Source organism: Oncorhynchus mykiss, chromosome 1 (assembly GCF_013265735.2).
Source record: "Oncorhynchus mykiss isolate Arlee chromosome 1, USDA_OmykA_1.1, whole genome shotgun sequence".
Taxonomy (NCBI): Eukaryota; Metazoa; Chordata; class Actinopteri; order Salmoniformes; family Salmonidae; genus Oncorhynchus; species Oncorhynchus mykiss.
This window is the reverse complement of record NC_048565.1, coordinates 33565631-33584939: the sequence shown is the minus strand read 5'-3', so window position 1 is coordinate 33584939 and position 19309 is coordinate 33565631. Positions and strand designations below refer to the sequence as shown.

Genomic DNA, 19309 nt, shown 5'->3' with positions numbered 1-19309 from the left:
GAAGAATCTCAAATACACTTTTTTGGTTACTACATGATTTCATGTATTATTTCATAGTTTTGATGTCTTCACTATTATTCTACAATGTAGAAAATAGTAAAACATAAAGAAAAACCATGGAATGAGTAGGTGTGTCCAAACTTTTGACTGGTATAGTATTTTTATTAAATGTTTTATTTTAAATGAATTTATTCATACTATTTCATCCACAAGATATAGTCCTGACACAAATCTAGGGTTGCTACCAAAGAAGGCTGGTCGTTCGGTCTATCGGTTCCGATGCCAGAGACGTTACCCAGTGGTTAAGTCATTTTGTTCAGTATCTATGGATGCGATCCATTCGTTCATTATAAATGTTCTATCGCCATACTGGCTTGCAACGTTATCATCCCTTACTTGATAGCTAGCCAACGAATGGCTAATTTACAGTCCCGTCAAACAGTGCAGCCAGAATAACAACAAAGTAGCTTAATTTGCATTTGTTTAAGCTGTTTTCTAGTGACATTTATTTGGATACATCCATTACAATGAGCTAATGATGCACAATTTCACCTGGCAAAGAAAATGTGCTCTCTCGTCAGGACAATGTTGTTCAGAGCTATCCAACAACACAGCTAACACAATCACTTCAAACTGAAGCTGGAAAGACTGAAAACTAGCTGCACTTCGTTTCGTTTGACCTGTTTTCTATTGATCTTTCTTTGTATATATCCATATAAATTATGCTGATTCATGATTTCGGCTGGCTGAGAAAAGCTGCCTGTCTGTCTCATCCCAACTCCAGACATGTTCATTATAGCCTAGTGGTTAGAGCGTTGGGCCAGTAACCAAAAGGCTGCTGGATTGAATCCCCGAGCTGACAAGGTAAAAATCTGTCGATCTGCCCCTGAACAAGGCAGTTAACCCACTGTTCCCTGGTAGGCCGACATTGTAAATAAGAATTTGTTCTTAACTGACTTGCCTAGTTAGACATTTTTTTTAAAACAACTGGAGATTGAATTTGTATATTGAACATTTCAGAGAGACAGAAATCAAGGTTTAGAGAAATCTTCACTGTCGAAAACTAAATGTTATTCAAAAAGAAATGTGAGATAAAGTCTAGATGCTTTTTATAGTGGAGATCAAGTTGATATAATTGTCTGGCTGGGTCGATGAGACAGTGGATTGCGCAGTTAGATGGAACAGAGTAAAAAGGCATTAAAGAGTCTTAGTGGTAACTTGTGGAATAAACAACGTCTGGAATGCAGTTTTAACCAATCAGCATTCAGGATGAGATGCACCCGTTGTATAAAATATCACATATACTGCATATTCACATTCAAAATATTATTGCCCACAACAAGCTATTATCCAGGAAAGAGGAAATTGGAATCGACCCTTACATCACACACACACACACACACACACACACACACACACACACACACACACACACACACACACACACACACACACACACACACACACACACACACCTGGAGCAGTTTCCACAGTCGAGGACTCCCGAGTAGGTTCTCTCTTCGTTGTCAAAGAAATACTGAGTCTGCTCTGTGATACAACTCTCCTTAAACATGTTAGCAGACATGTCATCATCTGAGTCCACTAGAGAGAGAGAGACTACATAACTGTTACCATACACAACCAAAAACACAACACAAAAACATCTGTGCTTACATCTCCTCCAAATAAATAGTCCAAAGCCCCTTCACTTTTTCCACATTTTGTTACGTTACAGTCTTATTCTAAAATTGATTTACTAAAACAGTACCCTCATCAATAAACACACAATACCCCACAATGAAGAAGCAAAAACAGTTTTTTTGATTTTTGTGCAATTTTGTTAAAAATTAAATAAACTGAAATACCACATTTACATAAGTATTCAGACCCTTTACTCAGTACTTTGTTCAAGCACCTTTGGCAGCGATTACAGCCTCAAGTCTTCTTAGGTATGACTCTACAAGCTTGGCACACCTGTATCTGGTGAGTTTCTCCCATTCTTCTCTGCAGATCCTCTCAAGCTCTATCAGGTTGGATGGGAGCGTCGCTGCACAGCTATTTTGAGGTCTCTCCAGAGATGTTTGATCTGGTTTGAATCTGGGCTGGGCCACTCAAGGACATTCAGAGATCTGTCCCGAAGCCTCTCCTGCATCACCTTGTCTGTGTGCTTTGGGTCGTTGTCCTGTTGGAAGGTGAACCTTCATCCCAGTCTAAGGTCCTGAGCGTTCTGGAGCAGGTTTTCATCAAGGATCTCTCTGTACTTTGCTGCGTTCATCTTTCCCTCGAGCATGACTAGTTTCCCAGTCCCTGCTGCTGATTAAGATCCCCACAGCATGATCCTGCCACCACCATGCGTCACCATAGGGATGGTATTGGCCAGGTGATGAGCAGTGCCTGCTTTCCTCCAGATATGATGCTTGGCATTCAGGCCAGAGAGTTCAATCTTGGTTTCGTCAGACTGAGAGTCTGAGAGTCCTGTAGGTGCCTTTTGGCAAACTCTAAGCGAGCTGTCATGTGCCTTTTACTGAAGAGTGGCTTCCATCTGGCCACTCTACCATAAAGGCCTGATTGGTGGAGTGCTGCAAATATGGTTGTCCTTCTGGAAGGTTCTCCCATCTACAAAGACAAACTCTGGAGCTCTGTCAGAGTGACTATTGGGTTCTTGGTCACCTCCCTGACCAAGGCCCTTCTCCCCTGATTGCTCAGTTTGGCCAGGCAACCAGCTCAAGGAATAGTCTTGGTGGTTCCAAACTTCTTCCATTTAAGAATGATGGAAGCCACTGGGTTCTTGGGGACCTTCAATGCTGCATATATATTTTGTACCTAACCCCAGATCTGTGCCTCGACACAATCCTGTCTTGGAGCTCTACGGACAATTCATTTGACCTCATGGCTAGGTTTTTACTCTGACATGCACTGTCAACTGTAAGACCTTATATAGACAGGTGTGTGCCTTTCCAAATCATGTCCATTCAATTGAATTTACCATAGGTGGACTCTAATGAAGTTGTAAAAACATCTCGAGAATGATCAGCGGAAACAGGGTGTACCTGAGCTCAATTTCGAGTCTCATAGCAAAGGGTCTGATTACCTTTTATACATTTGCAAAAACCTCTAAAAACCTGTTTTCGACAATTTTTTCTTTAAAACATTTTAGAATAAGGCTGTAACATGACAAAATGTGGAGAAAGTGAAGGGGTCTGAATACTTTCCAAAGCCATCCTCTACAACTGACCTGCCTCTAGGAACCTTGGGAATATGAGACTAGAAGAGCTGCTGCATTATCGACCTACAGAGACAAACACATTATGCTTGGTCCAAACAGCAGACGACCGTAGTTAAAGTATCCAGCCAGTTAACTCACCAGGCACCTGTGGAGGCCCACCAGCCTATACTCAGCATGTCTGCTATAGTGGGCTGGAGAGGGGAGAGGAGAACACTGAGTGCACACTTCATAACATATGGACAAAATATACACATACAGTACAGTATGTGTAGCATGAAAGGTAACCAAAGCAAGATCATTCATTAATGCATTCATGTGGGTGTGTGCTGTGTGAGCGCGCTGTGTGTGTCTCACCACGTAGACAGATCGTGGCCCTGCAGCAGCCTTGCAGTCTCTCTCAGGGTTGCAGACTGACTGGTAGTCGTAGGTCTTGTTGAAGGAGTACAGAGATGTGTTGACCAGACTGATCATCACGACTGGATCCACCTCCCCAAAGAACTGACCAATCTGTGTTCAGGGAACAGAGAGCTGTGTTCAATGTATGAGCTTTGAAAGGCTGGTCATGGCTCACATCAACACCATCATCCCAGAAACACTGGACCCACTGTTACTGGCATACCACCCAAACGGATCCACAGATAACACAATCTCTATTGCACTCCACACTGCCCTTTCCCACCTGGACAAAAGGAACACCTATGTGAGAATAATGTTCATAGACCTCAGCTCAGCATTCAACACCATAGTGCTCTCCAAGCTCATCACTACTTTTTGTATATATTTTTAAATGTAACCTTTATTTAACTAGGCAAGTCAGTTAAGAACAAATTCTTATTTACAATGAGGGCGTACCCTGGCCAAACCCAGACGACGCTGGGCTAATTGTGCACCACCCTATAGGACTCCCAGTCACGGCCGGATATGTTACAGCCTGGTTTCGAGCCAGGGACTTGCATTGAGATGCAGTGCCTTAGACCGCTGCACCACTCAGGAGCCCTAAGCTAAGCTAAGGTCCCTGGGACTGAAAACCTCCCTCTGCAACTGGATCCTGGACTTCCTGATGGGCCGCCCCCAGGTGGTAAGGGTAGGCAACACACTCACATCGATTGGGCTGTTGTGGAGCGGGTCGTTAACTTCAAGTGCCTTTGTGTCCACTCGCTAAGGATCTATTATAATCCAAAACACACCAACACAGTAATGAAGAGGGCATGACAACGCCTCTTCCACCTCAGAGGGCTAAAAACATTTGGCATGGGCCCTCAGATCATCAACAAGTACTACAGCTGCACCATTGAGGACATCTTGACACCATTGAGAACATCACCGCTTGGTATCATAACTGCTTCCCTACAGAGAGTAGTACGTACGGCCCAGTACATCACTGGGGTTGAACTCCCTGCCATCCAGGACCTCTAGACCAGGTGGTGTCAAATGAAATTGTCAAAGACTCCAGCCACCCAAGTCATAGAATGTTCTCTCTGCTGCCGCATGGCAAACTGTACTACAGCGTTAAGTCTGGGACCAAATTGCTCCTGAATAGATTCTACCATGAGACTGCTAAATAGTTAGTTAAATAGTTAACCAAATAGCTTACCTACAGTGCATTCGGAAAGCTTTCAGACCCCTTGACTTTTTCCATATTTTGTTATGTTACAGCCTTATACTAAAATGCATTAAATTATTTGTTTTCTTCATAAATTTACACAAAATAACCCACAATGACAAAGCGAAACCTGTTCCAGAGTGCTCAGGACCTCAGACTGGGGCGAAGATTCACCTTCCAACAGGACAATGACCCTAAGCACACAGCCAAGACAACGCAGGAGTGGCTTTGGCACAAGTCTCTGAATGTCCTTGGGTGACCCAGCCAGAGCCCGGACTTGAACCCGATCTAACATCTCTGGAGAGACCTGGAAATAGCTGTGCAGCGACACTCTCCGTCCAACCAGACAGAGCTTGAATAGTTCTGCAGAGAAATATGCCGTTTCTCTTTGCAAATTTGAGCTGCTCTTGCCATAATGTGGACTTTTACCAAATAGGGCTATCTTTTGTATACCACCCCTACCTTGTCACAACACAACTGATTGGGTCAAACACATTAAAAAGGAAAGAAATTCCACAAATGAAATTTTAACAAGGCACACCTGTTAATTGAAATGCATTCCAGGTGAAAACCTCATGAAGCTGGATGAAAGAATGCCAAGATCGTGCCAAGCTGTCATCAAGGCAAGGAAGGGGTGGCTACTTTAAAGAATTTCAGATGTATTGTGATTTGTTAAACACTTTTTTGGTTACTATATGATTCCATATGTGTTGTTTCATAGTTTTGATGTCTTCACTATTATTATACAATGTAGAAAATAGTCAAAATAAAGAAAAACCCTTGAATGAATAGGTGTGTCCAAACTTTTGACTGGTACTGTAGGTAAAAACATTTCCATTGAACCAGACAGTTTTCTGATTATAATGGTGAGGAATAAATGGTGTCGTTGTCATGGAATAAGTTGACTGAGTTTTGAAATCAGTGGAATTCCTAGTGGAAGCAGATGATTGCCAAATGCAGAGAGAGTCCAAAAAGAGAACACTGAAAGAGGAATGTTGTAAAAAACACCTGTCTCCAGATAACATCTTCAAACTAAGGGCAACAGTGGCATTCATAACAGAGGAAAAAGCATTAATCCATGTATATACGGGTAAGAGTCTAACTGCCGTTTTACGGGCTCCTAACCAACTGTACTATTTTGTTTGTTTTTGCATTGTTTCTCACTTATTTTGTACATAAAAGTTGCTGCTACTATCTATTATGAAAGGAAATCGCTTATGGACATCAGAACAGCGATTACTGACATCAAACTGGACAAATATTTTTTCTTTTGGTAGGCCTGATCACCGACAATGATGAGACAGCCTATAGGAACGAGGTCAGAGACCTTGCCATGTGATACCAGGACAACAATCTCTCCTTCAATGTGAGCAAGAAAAAGGAGATGATCGTGGACTACAGGAAAAGGAGGGCGGAACAGGCCCCCATTAACATCAACGTGGCTGTAGTGGAGCGTGTCGAGAGTTTTAAGTTCCTTGGTGTCAACATCACCAACAATCTATTATGGTCCATGCCAAGACAGTTGTGAAGAGGGCACAACAACACCTTTTCCTCCTCGGGATACTGAACAGATTTGTCATGGGTCCTCAGATCCTCAAAAAGTTATACAGCTGCACCATCGAGAGCATCCTGACCGGTTGCATCACCGTCTGGTATGGCAACTGCTCGGCATCTGACCGTAAGGTGCTACAGTGGGTAGTGTGTACGGCACAATACATCAGTGGGGCTAAGCTTCCTGCCATCCAGGACCGACTAAGCGCTGTCAGAGGAAGGCCCCAAAAATTGTCAAAGACTCCAGTCACTCAAGTCATAGACTGGTCGCTCTTTTACCGCATGGTAAGTGGTACCAGAGCGCCAAGTCCAGGTCCAAAAGGCTCCTTAACAGCTTCTACCCCTAAGCTATAAGACTGCTGAACAATTAATAAATGGCCACCCACCCGGACTATTTACATTGACACCCTCCCCTTTTTTTACACTGCTATTACTCGCTGTTTATTATCTATGCATAGTCACTTTACCCCAACCTATATGTACAAACTAACTCGACTATCCTGTACCCGCTGCACATTGACTCAGTATCGTTACCCCCTGTACATAGCCTTGTTACGTAATTTTGTTGTGTTACTTTTATTTTGTACTTAAGTTTATTCAGTACATATTTTCTTAATCTATTTCTTGAACTGCAATGTTGGTTAAGGTCTTGTAAGTACGCATTTCAGGGTAAGGTCTACCTGTTATATTCGGCGCATGTGACAAATGACATTTGATTTGAATTTATTTGTTTCTAATTTTGTCAGAAAGTTGTTTTCATTGCAATTTAAAGCATACTGTTAGCTAGCTAGATTACGTTAGTTGGCTGGCTCGCTAGCTAAAGTTATGTGCATGATCTGTGTAGGAGCTCTAGAAAGAGGCCAGAGTTTCCGAGTTGTTTTGAATGCGACATTAGAGTTGGGATTATGGTTAATTATTTAGCTTGCTAGCTACTAGATGTCTAAACAAAAGACTCCACTATACAAGTAACCATCTCACTGTATCGTTTACACCTTCTGTATCCTGTGCATGTGACAAATTAACTTAGATTTTATTTGATATAGTATGTGTTTATCAGAGATGTAATGTGAAGAACAACATGACCTGCACCACAATCAGAATGGTATATAGGCAAAGGAGTAGATAAAGTACATTTTTACTACTACTTTTTGCAACTACTTTCACCACTTTTAGTCTTGTCTCTGGTTGTTTACTACACTGAGAATCCTTAAAGAGATGGGTGGGGCTAAGGCTTAAGTGGGTGTGAACGATGTTGAATGGGTTTAGACAAAGAAGAGCTCTCCAGTAGGTGTACCAAAACATTTTACGTGCCATAAGTGGGTTTACAAGTTTATCCACTTTCAAAGCAGAATGACTTTCTCATTGTTCCTCTGCAGTGTATGAAATACCATTTTCTAGCTTGGAGTCTCCAATTTTATACAATGTAAAAAACAAAAGAACAAGATAAAACTAGCTGAAAGGAGCCACCTACGATTCCCCACATGGCAGCTTCTTGTCATTGTTGCTAGCTATCTAGCCATCTGGAATCACAACAACACACTGACTTCTGCGTCATTGAATCGCGTGCATTGTTTTTGTGACATTGTCAGCTAACCTGTCTATTGCGGAGCAACGGTGCAGTTGAGGGGAAATGCACTTTTTTTTTTTTTTTGGCAAGCGTTGACCCACAATAACAAAACGTTTGTATTTATAGAGTATTTTGAGTTATTATCAACAGTAAAACAAAAATGCTGAAACGCTTATTGCCGCTTACTGTAAATTATTGTTCCTTTCTTGGAAAATTGCTGTATTTAAAAAATGTACTGTAATTCCACCCCACAGAATAGAGTACCGTATCTTTGGAGAGCCAAATACCTTTTCACTACTAGTGGGTGAATGGTCTTGTTGTTTCATTAACATATTTTGGGGCATGCCTTGTAACAGGCTTTATTTGTTGCACCCATTAGAGGGGATGCTTACCAATTTAAACCCTGTGGTTATAGTGTCGGTCAAGGTATGATGTATAGAGGACATATTGATGTGACAGCTAGCTTTTTGCCATGTCTGTTTTTTTCCCTGTAGTCACTGCCAGTTTGGAAGCCTTTGTTAAGGCTTCTTGAAGTGAAAGTTATATAAAATGCCAACTCGCCATTAATGTTCTGTAATGTGTAAACACTTAGCAGTCAGCTTTCTTGCACCAATCTCTTGTAATTACAGTAAAATACTGTGAAAACAAACCCTTTAGTTCCTTGGCAATTTCTCACATAGAATAGCCTTCATTTCTCAGAACAAGAATAGACTGACAAGTTTCTGAAGAAAGTAATTTGATTCTGGCAATTTTGAGCCTGTAATCGAACCCACTAATGCTGATGCTCCAGATACTCAACTAGTCTAAAGAAGGACAGTTTTATTGCTTCTTTAATCAGAACAACAGTTTTCAGCTGTGCTGATAATGATCAATTAGCCATAATGATCAATTAGCCTTTTAAAATGATAAACTTGGATTAGCTAACACAACGTGCAATTGGAACACAGGAGTGATGGTTGCTGATGATGGGCCTCTGTATGCCTTTGCAGATATTTAATAAAAATGATGTCTACACTGTGGTAGACAAGAAAAAATTATTTCAAAAACAAGGACATTTCTAAGTGACCCCAAACTTTTGAATGGTAGTGTATGTACGAACTGTTCGAAACTCTTCCGGGTGGAAAGCATGCGAACGCCATTAGTCTTTCCCAACCCGGCAGTCACCATCAAGGGAAATATAATATTATTTCTAACAAAGATATCTACATAGATTTCAGGATGTTGTGTATACCTGGACATAATCAGAATTCATGTAAACATTAGTTTTCAAAACATAGCTTGTCCAAAAAAAGTGGTCCCTTGACCCCGCTTAAACCGGGGATGGGATAAATTGAGCCGCGTGACAGGGTAAATTAATGTCTGTACTGAATTAAATATTACCACTTTCTCTTTAAAACAATTCAACACAATTCAAAAACAATTCAACACAATCACAATAATCTTTTTGTCTTTTAAACATTTGAAGCACCTTTTAAATTATTTTTTAAATGTAACCTTTATTTAACTAGGCAAGTCAGTTAAGAACAAATTCTTATTTACATTGACGGCCTACCCCGGCCAAACCAGGACGATGCTGGGCCAATTGTGCGCCGCCCTATGGGACTCCCAATCACGTTTGGATATTAACACACCTAACAAACACTTTGTACCTTTAATTTTTTACACTTTTAGCTTTGGACAGGCCCTGTTGTTACCTTATATCCCAGTGATAATGCCTTGCATTACGCCTGGGAAGAAAACACTTAAATTTGTTCAACTTTCCATTGGCTCAACTTACCCCATGGCCATTGGCTCAACTAACTCCAGGATTTAGTACCTCAAATTGATTTAGTACCTCAAATTGAAGCTTATAGACACCCCAACTGATGCATAGAACAATATTTAACACTTTGGTTTACATGCAGTGCATATGGATAGAATTCAGACCTCTTGTCCTTTTCCACATTTTTGTACGTTACAGCCTTATTCTAAAATGTCTGAAATTATTTATTTCCCTCATCAATCTACATACAATACCCCATACTGACAAAGCAAAAACAGAAATACCTTATTTAAAGACGTATTCAGACCCTTTGCTATGAGACAAGAAATGGAGTTTCCATTAATCAACCTTGAGATGTTTCTACAACTTCATTAGAGTCCACCTGTGGTAAATTCAGTTGATTGGACATGATTTGGAAAGGCACACACCTGTCTTTATATGGTCCCACAGTTGTTAGTGTATGTCAGGGCAAATAGTAATGAGGTCAAATGAATTGTCCGTAGAGCTCCAAGGCAGGATTGTGTCGAGGCACAGATCTGGGTAAGGGTACTAAAAAATGTCTGTAGCATTGAAGGACTCCAAGAACTCAGTGGTTTCCATCATTCTTAAATAGAAAAAGTTTGGAACCACAAAGGCTCTTCCCAGAGCTGTCCGTCCAGCCAAACTGAACAATCTAGGGAGAAGGGCCTGTGAGGTGACCAAGGACCCAATGGTCACTCTGACAGATCTCCAGAGTTTCTCTGTAGAGATGGGAGAACCTTCCAGAAGGACAACCATCTCTGCAGCACTCCACCAAGTAGGCCTTTATGGTAGAGTAGCCAGACAGAAGCCACTCCTCAGTAAAAGGGACATGACAGCCCGCATGGAGTTTCCCAAAAGGCACCTAAAGATTGAACTCTTTGGCCTGAATGCCAAGCATCACATCTGGAGGAAACCTAGCACCATCCCTATGGTGAAGCATGATGGTTGCAGCATCATGCTGTGGGGATGTTTTTCAGCTGCAGGGACTGGGAGACTAGTCAGGATTGAGAGAAAGATGAACGGAGCAAAGTACATAGAGATTCTTGATGAAAACCTGCACTCAGGACCTCAAACTGGGGGCGAATGTTTACCTTCCAACCAGACAATGACCCTAAGCACACAGTCAAGACAATGCAGGAGTGGCTATGGGTCAAGTATCTGAATGTCCTTTTTAAGTTTTAAGGGGCCAAGCCAGAGCCAGGACTTGAACCTGATTGAACACCTCTGGAGAGACCTGAAAATAGCTGTGCAGCGATGCTCCCCATCCAACCTGACAGAGCTTGAGAGGATCTGCAGAGAAGAATTTGAGAAGCTCCCCAAATACAGGTGTGCCAAGCTTTTAGCGTCACTCCCAAGAAGACGTGAGGCTGTAAATGCTTCAAAAGGGTACTGAGTAAAGGGTGTCTGAATACTTACGTAAAAATGTGATACTTCAGTTTTTTCATATTATCTTTTTGGCAAAAAAATCTAAAAAACAGTTTTTGCTTTGTCATTATGAGGTATTGTGTGTAAATTGATAATTTGTTTTGTATACACATTTTAGAATAAGGCTGTAACGTAACAAAATGTGGGAAAAAGTCAAGGGGCCTGAATGCTTTCCACATGCACTGTACAAGCATCATAAAACCTCTAACACAATAAATTAGTTAAAATTTAGTTGTCTTTCGACCTAACTTGTTTTCCACTTTTACCATGTGGGTTCTTCCTTCAAAGACTCATGGAAATTATGACCTCCTCCTAAATATTTTGTCAAACGTGACCGACCGGCTTGATTAGGTCTTTAGAAGCAACATTTGAAATTGTGTTTTTTACATTGGGTAAAAGTAGAGGCTCAATTTATTTTTAAAGATTCTGGACACAGTGAAACAGAAATAACACACACATACTGGAATATTCAGTTCATGCCTCTTTCTGATTTGTCTCATTGGTCCCTTAGCCTCTTTTGTTGAACTGTTATTGGTTTCTGTGTGTTCTTTTGGTTCCCAGAGGTGGGGTCCTGGCCAGGTTTGTAGCCACTGACGGAGGGATCACTAGAGTCTATCCCAGAAGGTACGCTCAGATTTCTCCTTCTCAGTCCTACACTATTAGTTAGTTAGCCTCATGCTCCCATACTATACAGTATGTGCCTTAGCCAACTCCTATTGTATATAACCATGAAAACAAACAAATACACCGGCTCGGCTCTGTCAACATTTGAAATGGTATTTTTTACATGATATAAAACTAAAGACTCAGAGCAAGAAAATGATATATCATACACTACAGTTGAGGAACAATGGGAAAGGAATTCTGCTTTGAAAGTTGATATAATTGTAACCCAACTTCTGAAAAAATAAAAAGTATACACACAAAAACAATAGGCTGCATGACATCAGCAGCCTATTGTTCCAAAATAGCATAACTGGTGTATTTTAACACCAATAAACCCATCCTTTTAAAATAGTTTTTTTTGTATATGTCAATCTAGCAAACCAGGAAACTAAAAGCAACTTAATAAAACAATTCTATGGTTTGTTTCAATCTTATTAGCTAGCTAGTTCACGTTAAGTTAGCTGGCTAGCCAGTTTATATAATGAATATATCATATAGCTGACAACATTTTAACTTTATCTAATTTGTATTCATTATTACAGGAAAGTAAACAAGATAATTATTTACATGTTAATGTTGAACTAATTACATAAAATAGCGTATGAGTGTGACAACATAAAAGCAGGCATTCTACAAAATAATTTTATAACTTTTTGGCCTAACGTTATATCCTAATTAGTTGCAAAAAGTAGTAGTAAAAATGTACTTTATCTACTCCTTTGCCTATATACCATTCTGATTGTGGTGCAGGTCATGTTGTTCATCACATTACTGTCTCTGGGAAACACACACTATATCAAATAAAACTCCAAGTTTATTTGTCATATGCACAGGATACAGAAGGTGTAAACGATACAGTGAGATGGTTATTTGTATAGTGGAGTCTTGTGTTTAGACACGTAGCTAGCTAGCTAACTAAACAATGAACCCTAGTCCCAACTCATAACGTTACTACCCTGCGGTAATCTGCAGGTAGTTAACGCTAACCAACTAGGTTTAATATTAGCTAGCTAACATTAGGCTATAACTAGCAATGCAAATGGCTCTGAGATGCAAATAATATTACTATACAGATCATACATGTAAGGTTAGCTAGCGGGGCCGCCAGCTAACATTAGCTAGCTAGCTAACAGCACATTTTAACTTGCAATGAAAACAACTTTCTGACTAAATTAGAAACATTTGATATCCGAAACTATAGCTAGCTAGACTCTCTTACCTGTATACATGGATGAACGCTTCTCCCTCTCTTTGTCATGGATGCCATGGTTGCCCTTAGTTTGAAGATGTAATCCGAATACATGTGTACTATACAACAGCCTTCTGTGTGTTCTCATTTAGACTCCCTTCGCATATTTACAATCAAATGCCAGAACTTTCTCCATCTCCTTAGCTATCATACTCTGCTTCCACATCCCACTGATTTCAAAACACGGCCCTCCAGAAAGTGGAGAGCATTAGCAACATATCTTTCAAAAATGCCACATTAGAAAGGTCTACCTACACACGCTGAGCAGCTCATATTATAGATAGAAGAGTGCTACATCGCAGACCAATCCGAACTCATCTCTCAGACAATCCATTATCTCAACCAATCATGGCCAGCGGGAAGGTTCCTGACTTTTTCTGTGGCTAAACCACATGGTGCTCTTATTCATTGTGACCCCGCTTATAAATATCTGGGCATCTAGATTGACGAAAATATGTCTTTCAAAAAGCATGTTGAAGATACATTTTTTGTGTAGGCTTCTGTAATAAGAACAAGTCCCGTCTTTCGTTAAATACCAGGAAACTAAACTTTCAGTCAACATTCAATCCGGTTATTGACCATGGCGATATCGTCTATGTGAATGAAGCTGCCACTGTACTGAAGCCATTGGACATAGTTTTTCATAGTGTATTGAACTTTACTTTGGCCGATACACATCATTGCATTTTGTATCAGAAAGTAGGTTTGCCCTCTTTCAAGTCTCGTCTACTGTAGATCAGGGAAGGGCAACTGGCGACCTTTTGCAGGCCCGCGGATCAATATCCAAATTAAAAACTGAAAACATTTTTCCCCACCCTATGTGTAGAATTGCAGGAAATACATTGCCTTCAGAAAGTACTCAGACCCCTTGACTTTTTACACATTTTGTTACGTTACAGCCTTATTCTAAAATTGATTAAAAAATATTTAACAAATCTCTCATAAATTTACACAAAATACCCCATAATGACAAAGCAAAACTGTTTTTTATAAATGTTTGCCAATACATTAAAAATAAAAAACAGAAATATCATATTAACACAAGTTTTCAGACCATTTACTCACATTTGGCAGCGATTACAGCATTGCGTCTTCTTGGGTCTTCTTGAGTCTTCTTGGGTACCTGCATTTGGGGAGTTTCTCCCATTCTTCTCTGCAAATCCTCTCAAGCTCTGTCAGGTTGGATGGGGAGCGTTGAATGCGCTGAAAAGCTATTTTCAGGTCTCTCCAGATATCTTTGACCGGGTTCAAGTCCGGGCTCTGGTTGGGCCACTCAGGGACATTCAGAGACTTGTCCCGAAGCCACTCCTGTGTTGTCTTGCCTGTGTGCTTAGGGTCGTTGTCCTCTTGGAAGGTGAACTTTGGCCCCGGTCTGAGGTCCTGCGCACTATGGAGCAGGTTTTTATAAAGGATCTCTCTGTACTTTGCTCCGTTCATCTTTCCCTCAATCCTGACTAGTCTCCCAGTCTCTGCAGCTGAAAAACATCCCCACAGCATGATGCTGCCACCACCATGCTTCACCGTAGGGATGGTGCCAGGTATCCTCCAATCTTGGTTTTGTCAGACCAGAGAATCTTGTTTCTCATGGTCTGAAAGTATTTAGGTTCCTTTAGGCAAACTCCAAGTGGGCTGTCATGTGCCTTTCACTGAAGAGTGGCTAACGTCTGGTTACTCTACCATAAAGGCCTGATTGGTGGAATGCTGCAGAGATGGTAGTCCTTCTGGAAGGTTCTGCCATCTCTATCGAAGAACTCGAGAGCTCTGTCAGACTGACCATCGGGTTCTTGGTCACCTCCCTGACCTTGACCTTTCTCCCCCGATTGCTCAGCTTGGCCGGGAGGCCAGCTCCAGGGTCTTGGAGGTTCCAAACATCTGTGGCCACTGTGCCAACATTTTTTGGTACCTTTCCCCAGATACAGTGCCTTGCAAAAGTATTCGGCCCCTTGAACTTTGCGACCTTTTGCCACATTTCAGGCTTCAAACATAAAGATATAAAACTGTATTTTTTTGTGAAGAATCAACAACAAGTGGGACACAATCATGAAGTGGAAACACATTTATTGGATATTTCAAACTTTTTTAACAAATCAAAAACTGAAAAATTGGGCGTGCAAAATTATTCAGCCCCTTTACTTTCAGTGCAGCAAACTCTCTCCAGAAGTTCAGTGAGGATCTCTGAATGATCCAATGTTGACCTAAATGACTAATGATGATAAATACAATCCACCTGTGTGTAATCAAGTCTCCGTATAAATGCACCTGCACTGTGATAGTCTCAGAGGTCCGTTAAAAGCGCAGAGAGCATCATGAAGAACAAGGAACACACCAGGCAGGTCCGAGATACTTTTGTGAAGAAGTTTAAAGCCGGATTTGGATACAAAAAGATTTCCCAAGCTTTAAACATCCCAAGGAGCACTGTGCAAGCGATAATATTGAAATGGAAGGAGTATCAGACCACTGCAAATCTACCAAGACCTGGCCGTCCCTCTAAACTTTCAGCTCATACAAGGAGAAGACTGATCAGAGATGCAGCCAAGAGGCCCATGATCACTCTGGATGAACTGCAGAGATCTACAGCTGAGGTGGGAGACTCTGTCCACAGGACAACAATCAGTCGTATATTGCACAAATCTGGCCTTTATGGAAGAGTGGCAAGAAGAAAGCCATTTCTTAAAGATATCCATAAAAAGTGTCGTTTAAAGTTTGCCACAAGCCACCTGGGAGACACACCAAACATGTGGAAGAAGGTGCTCTGGTCAGATGAAACCAAAATTGAACTTTTTGGCAACAATGCAAAACGTTATGTTTGGCGTAAAAGCAACACAGCTGAACACACCATCCCCACTGTCAAACATGGTGGTGGCAGCATCATGGTTTGGGCCTGCTTTTCTTCAGCAGGGACAGGGAAGATGGTTAAAATTGATGGGAAGATGGATGGAGCCAAATACAGGACCATTCTGGAAGAAAACCTGATGGAGTCTGCAAAAGACCTGGGACTGGGACGGAGATTTGTCTTCCAACAAGACAATGATCCAAAACATAAAGCAAAATCTACAATGGAATGGTTCAAAAATAAACATATCCAGGTGTTAGAATGGCCAAGTCAAAGTCCAGACCTGAATCCAATCGAGAATCTGTGGAAAGAACTGAAAACTGCTGTTCACAAATGCTCTCCATCCAACCTCACTAAGCTCGAGCTGTTTTGCAAGGAGGAATGGGAAAAAATGCCAGTCTCTCGATGTGCAAAACTGATAGAGACATACCCCAAGCGACTTACAGCTGTAATTGCAGCAAAAGGCGGCGCTACAAAGTATTAACTTAAGGGGGCTGAATAATTTTGCACGCCCAATTTTTCAGTTTTTGATTTGTTGAAAATGTTTGAAATATCCAATAAATGCTGTTCCACTTCATGATTGTGTCCCACTTGTTGTTGATTCTTCACAAAAAAATACAGTTTTATATCTTTATGTTTGAAGCCTGAAATGTGGCAAAAGGTCGCAAAGTTCAAGGGGGCCGAATACTTTCGCAAGGCACTGTATGTGCCTAAACATAATCCTGTCTCGGAGCTCTACAGACATTTCCTTCTACCTCATGGCTTGGTTTTGCTCTGACATGCACTGTCAACTATGGGTCCTTATATAGACTGGTGTGTGTCTTTCCAAATCATGTCCAATCAATTGAATTTACCACAGGTGGAATCCAATCAAGTCGTAGGAACATCTAAAGGTTGATCAATGGAAAGGATGCACTGGAGCTCAATTTCGAGTCTCATAGCAAAGAGTACTTACGTCAATAAGGTATTTCTGTTTTTCTAAAAACCTGTTTTTGCATTATAATTATGGGTTATTGTGTGTAGATGACTGAGGAAATGTTTTTATTCACTCAATTTTAGAATAAGGCTGTAATGTAACAAAATGTTGAAAAAGTCAAGGAATCTGAATGCTTTCCGAAGGCACTGTAATCTGTAAAACTGAAACATTTCCCCTAAGCAAAATTTGTAGAATTGCATGAAATTAGTTATAAAATTGCAAAATGTGAGGCGGGCAGAAGACTCAGTCGGGTTCTCAACTTTTTACATTTCTTTATTGGTACAGTAAGTTAGTCTAGTGGCTAGCTATCCAAATGTGTAGTAATTATGGTCAAATTACCGACCGGGGAGCCCCTATTCATTTTGTTGGTCACTCTCACTCAGATATCATATAAAAACTGCAAACATTTCTCCCCACCCTATTGCAGAATGTGTACAATTTAAAATGTCTCAATTTTCTCTCACTCACCCCCATGGCAAAATGTATAGATTTGTAGCAACCTTTCTTTACAACTGTTACATGTTCTCTACGCCCCATGGAAAAATATATAGAGTTACAGAAAATGTACTCTAATAGCAAGGTGGGAGAAACATAGCAAGGTGGGGGAAACAAGGTGGGGGAATAGCAAGGTGGGGGAAACAATATTTTGCTTAGGGTCCCCAAAGGGCTAAGGCCGGCTCTGACTACATGTGCGTGTATGGATGTGGGCAGGCAGACCCGCGAGCTACTGTGGCCCCCTATGATGACATAACAGATTTGTTTGTGGACCCAACACCCATCAAAGTTGCCCATCCCTGCTATAGATTGATGCATTGCAAATTTTTTGTCAATAAAGCCCTCTTGCATAAACTTCCACCATACCTTACTTCATTGTTAAGTTACAAGACAAAGACTCTGGGATGGCTAACCCTGGAGATCCTGTCAATCTACACCGATTTAGGTAAATCTGCTTTAAATTGGTGGAGTTGGTGCCTCTAGGGCAATTCATGCAGACGTTAGAGGGCCTTTTTACTGAAGAATGTGTTTGTTTTATTCGATTGTGTTTTGCTTATCGTGTTTACTTTTCAGGGAATTGTGTAACTGATGTATATATACTGTAGATACTGTTTGAATAATCTCATTGTTGTTTATTGATGTGTTCATGCCGGGCTCATCTGCGAAAGAGACCCACGGTCTTTCGCTGTTAAATAAAGTTTAAATACAATAAAATAAAAAAAGATCAGATGAAGCAGGGATGGAGAGAGGAGCAGGAGAAGAGATCTGGTGGCCAGCCAAACCACAAAGACCTTTCAGTTCTCATTCCAAAAGGAGTGTCTTGGCTTTGGGACTATGGGTTTATGTTCTACTAACTTCAGAATACTGTAGATGCTATGGAGCCATTATCGCTTAGATCTGTGCTTTAAAAACTCTGTTTTGTTTGTTGTCATGCCAAACATGATATGACATTGGTAATAAAGAGTTTTAGAGACGCAAAGGAAATGTCTGTGGAAACAGGCAACAAAATATTATCTGGCTAGTCAGAGTAGTTAGCTAAATACAGATCAGGTCAATACATTTTATAAAGGCTAGTTTCCCTGTCCCAAAAATGTACCATGTTTTTATTCCAGAACTAGGCCTGGGAAACCTGCCGACAGACAGACCGACAGACAGACTGTTGACCCTTCTCTGGTACGACAAATGTACATGTCTGTGACAGAGCAATCTGATTAGGTGACAGAGACTCACCTGTGTGATATACTCATCCTGATTGGACATCAGCAGAAAGCCTCCATCATCCAAGATGACACAGTCAACATGCTGTAGAGAGAGAGAGAGTGACAGATAGAAAGAGAACATCAGTCGGTATAGAACATAATCAACATTTCTAAAGATTTTCCAAGGGTGAGATTGTACCCATTGTACCTTATCATTCTTCAGACAGCCACATATTTCATCCTTGCACTGTAAATGCCATAAAAGCACACACCATCATGAATGAATGGTCACAAGTTTAGCAAACATAATGGGATGTGAATAAGAAATCCTAAACTAAAGAAAGAGTTTCTCTTACGTTGACTTTGATGGTGGCGTTCATGAAGCTGTTCATCCAGACAGAGACGTTTAGTTTCACTCCCACCACTACAGGACATTGAAACAACAAAAGGGATATTCAGAAACATGTTATTGAATAATCCTGTACAAAAGGAGCTATGGATGTTTCATCTAATTCTCTAGGCTGTCAGTTTAATTCAGAACTACCCAATACAACAACTAAGCACCCAGCTAAGGAGATGGGGGCGGTACTGTCTACTCACCCGCTGGTTTGAGGTTGACTCTACCTATGTTGAGGTCTACAGCCTTGCTCACCAGAATACCTGACTCATAGCCTGACTCCCTGCAGCAGAGACAGAAGGAGGGAGAGTGAGGGAGAGCGGCGGTAAGAGTGTCAAC

The 19309-nt window shown here is 41.0% G+C and overlaps 1 protein-coding gene across 1 annotated transcript in view; it reads right to left on the bottom strand.

Moving 5' to 3' along the window:
- The window catches only part of LOC110521553 (voltage-dependent calcium channel subunit alpha-2/delta-1-like), a 62526-nt gene that overhangs the window by 11731 nt on the left and 31486 nt on the right, over positions 1-19309 (bottom strand). The window contains 9 exon segments of the mRNA XM_036989406.1: positions 1476-1602; positions 3236-3267; positions 3269-3289; positions 3365-3417; positions 3581-3733; positions 18605-18676; positions 18782-18820; positions 18930-18997; positions 19174-19253. Coding sequence (XP_036845301.1) covers positions 1476-1602; positions 3236-3267; positions 3269-3289; positions 3365-3417; positions 3581-3733; positions 18605-18676; positions 18782-18820; positions 18930-18997; positions 19174-19253 — 645 coding nt within the window.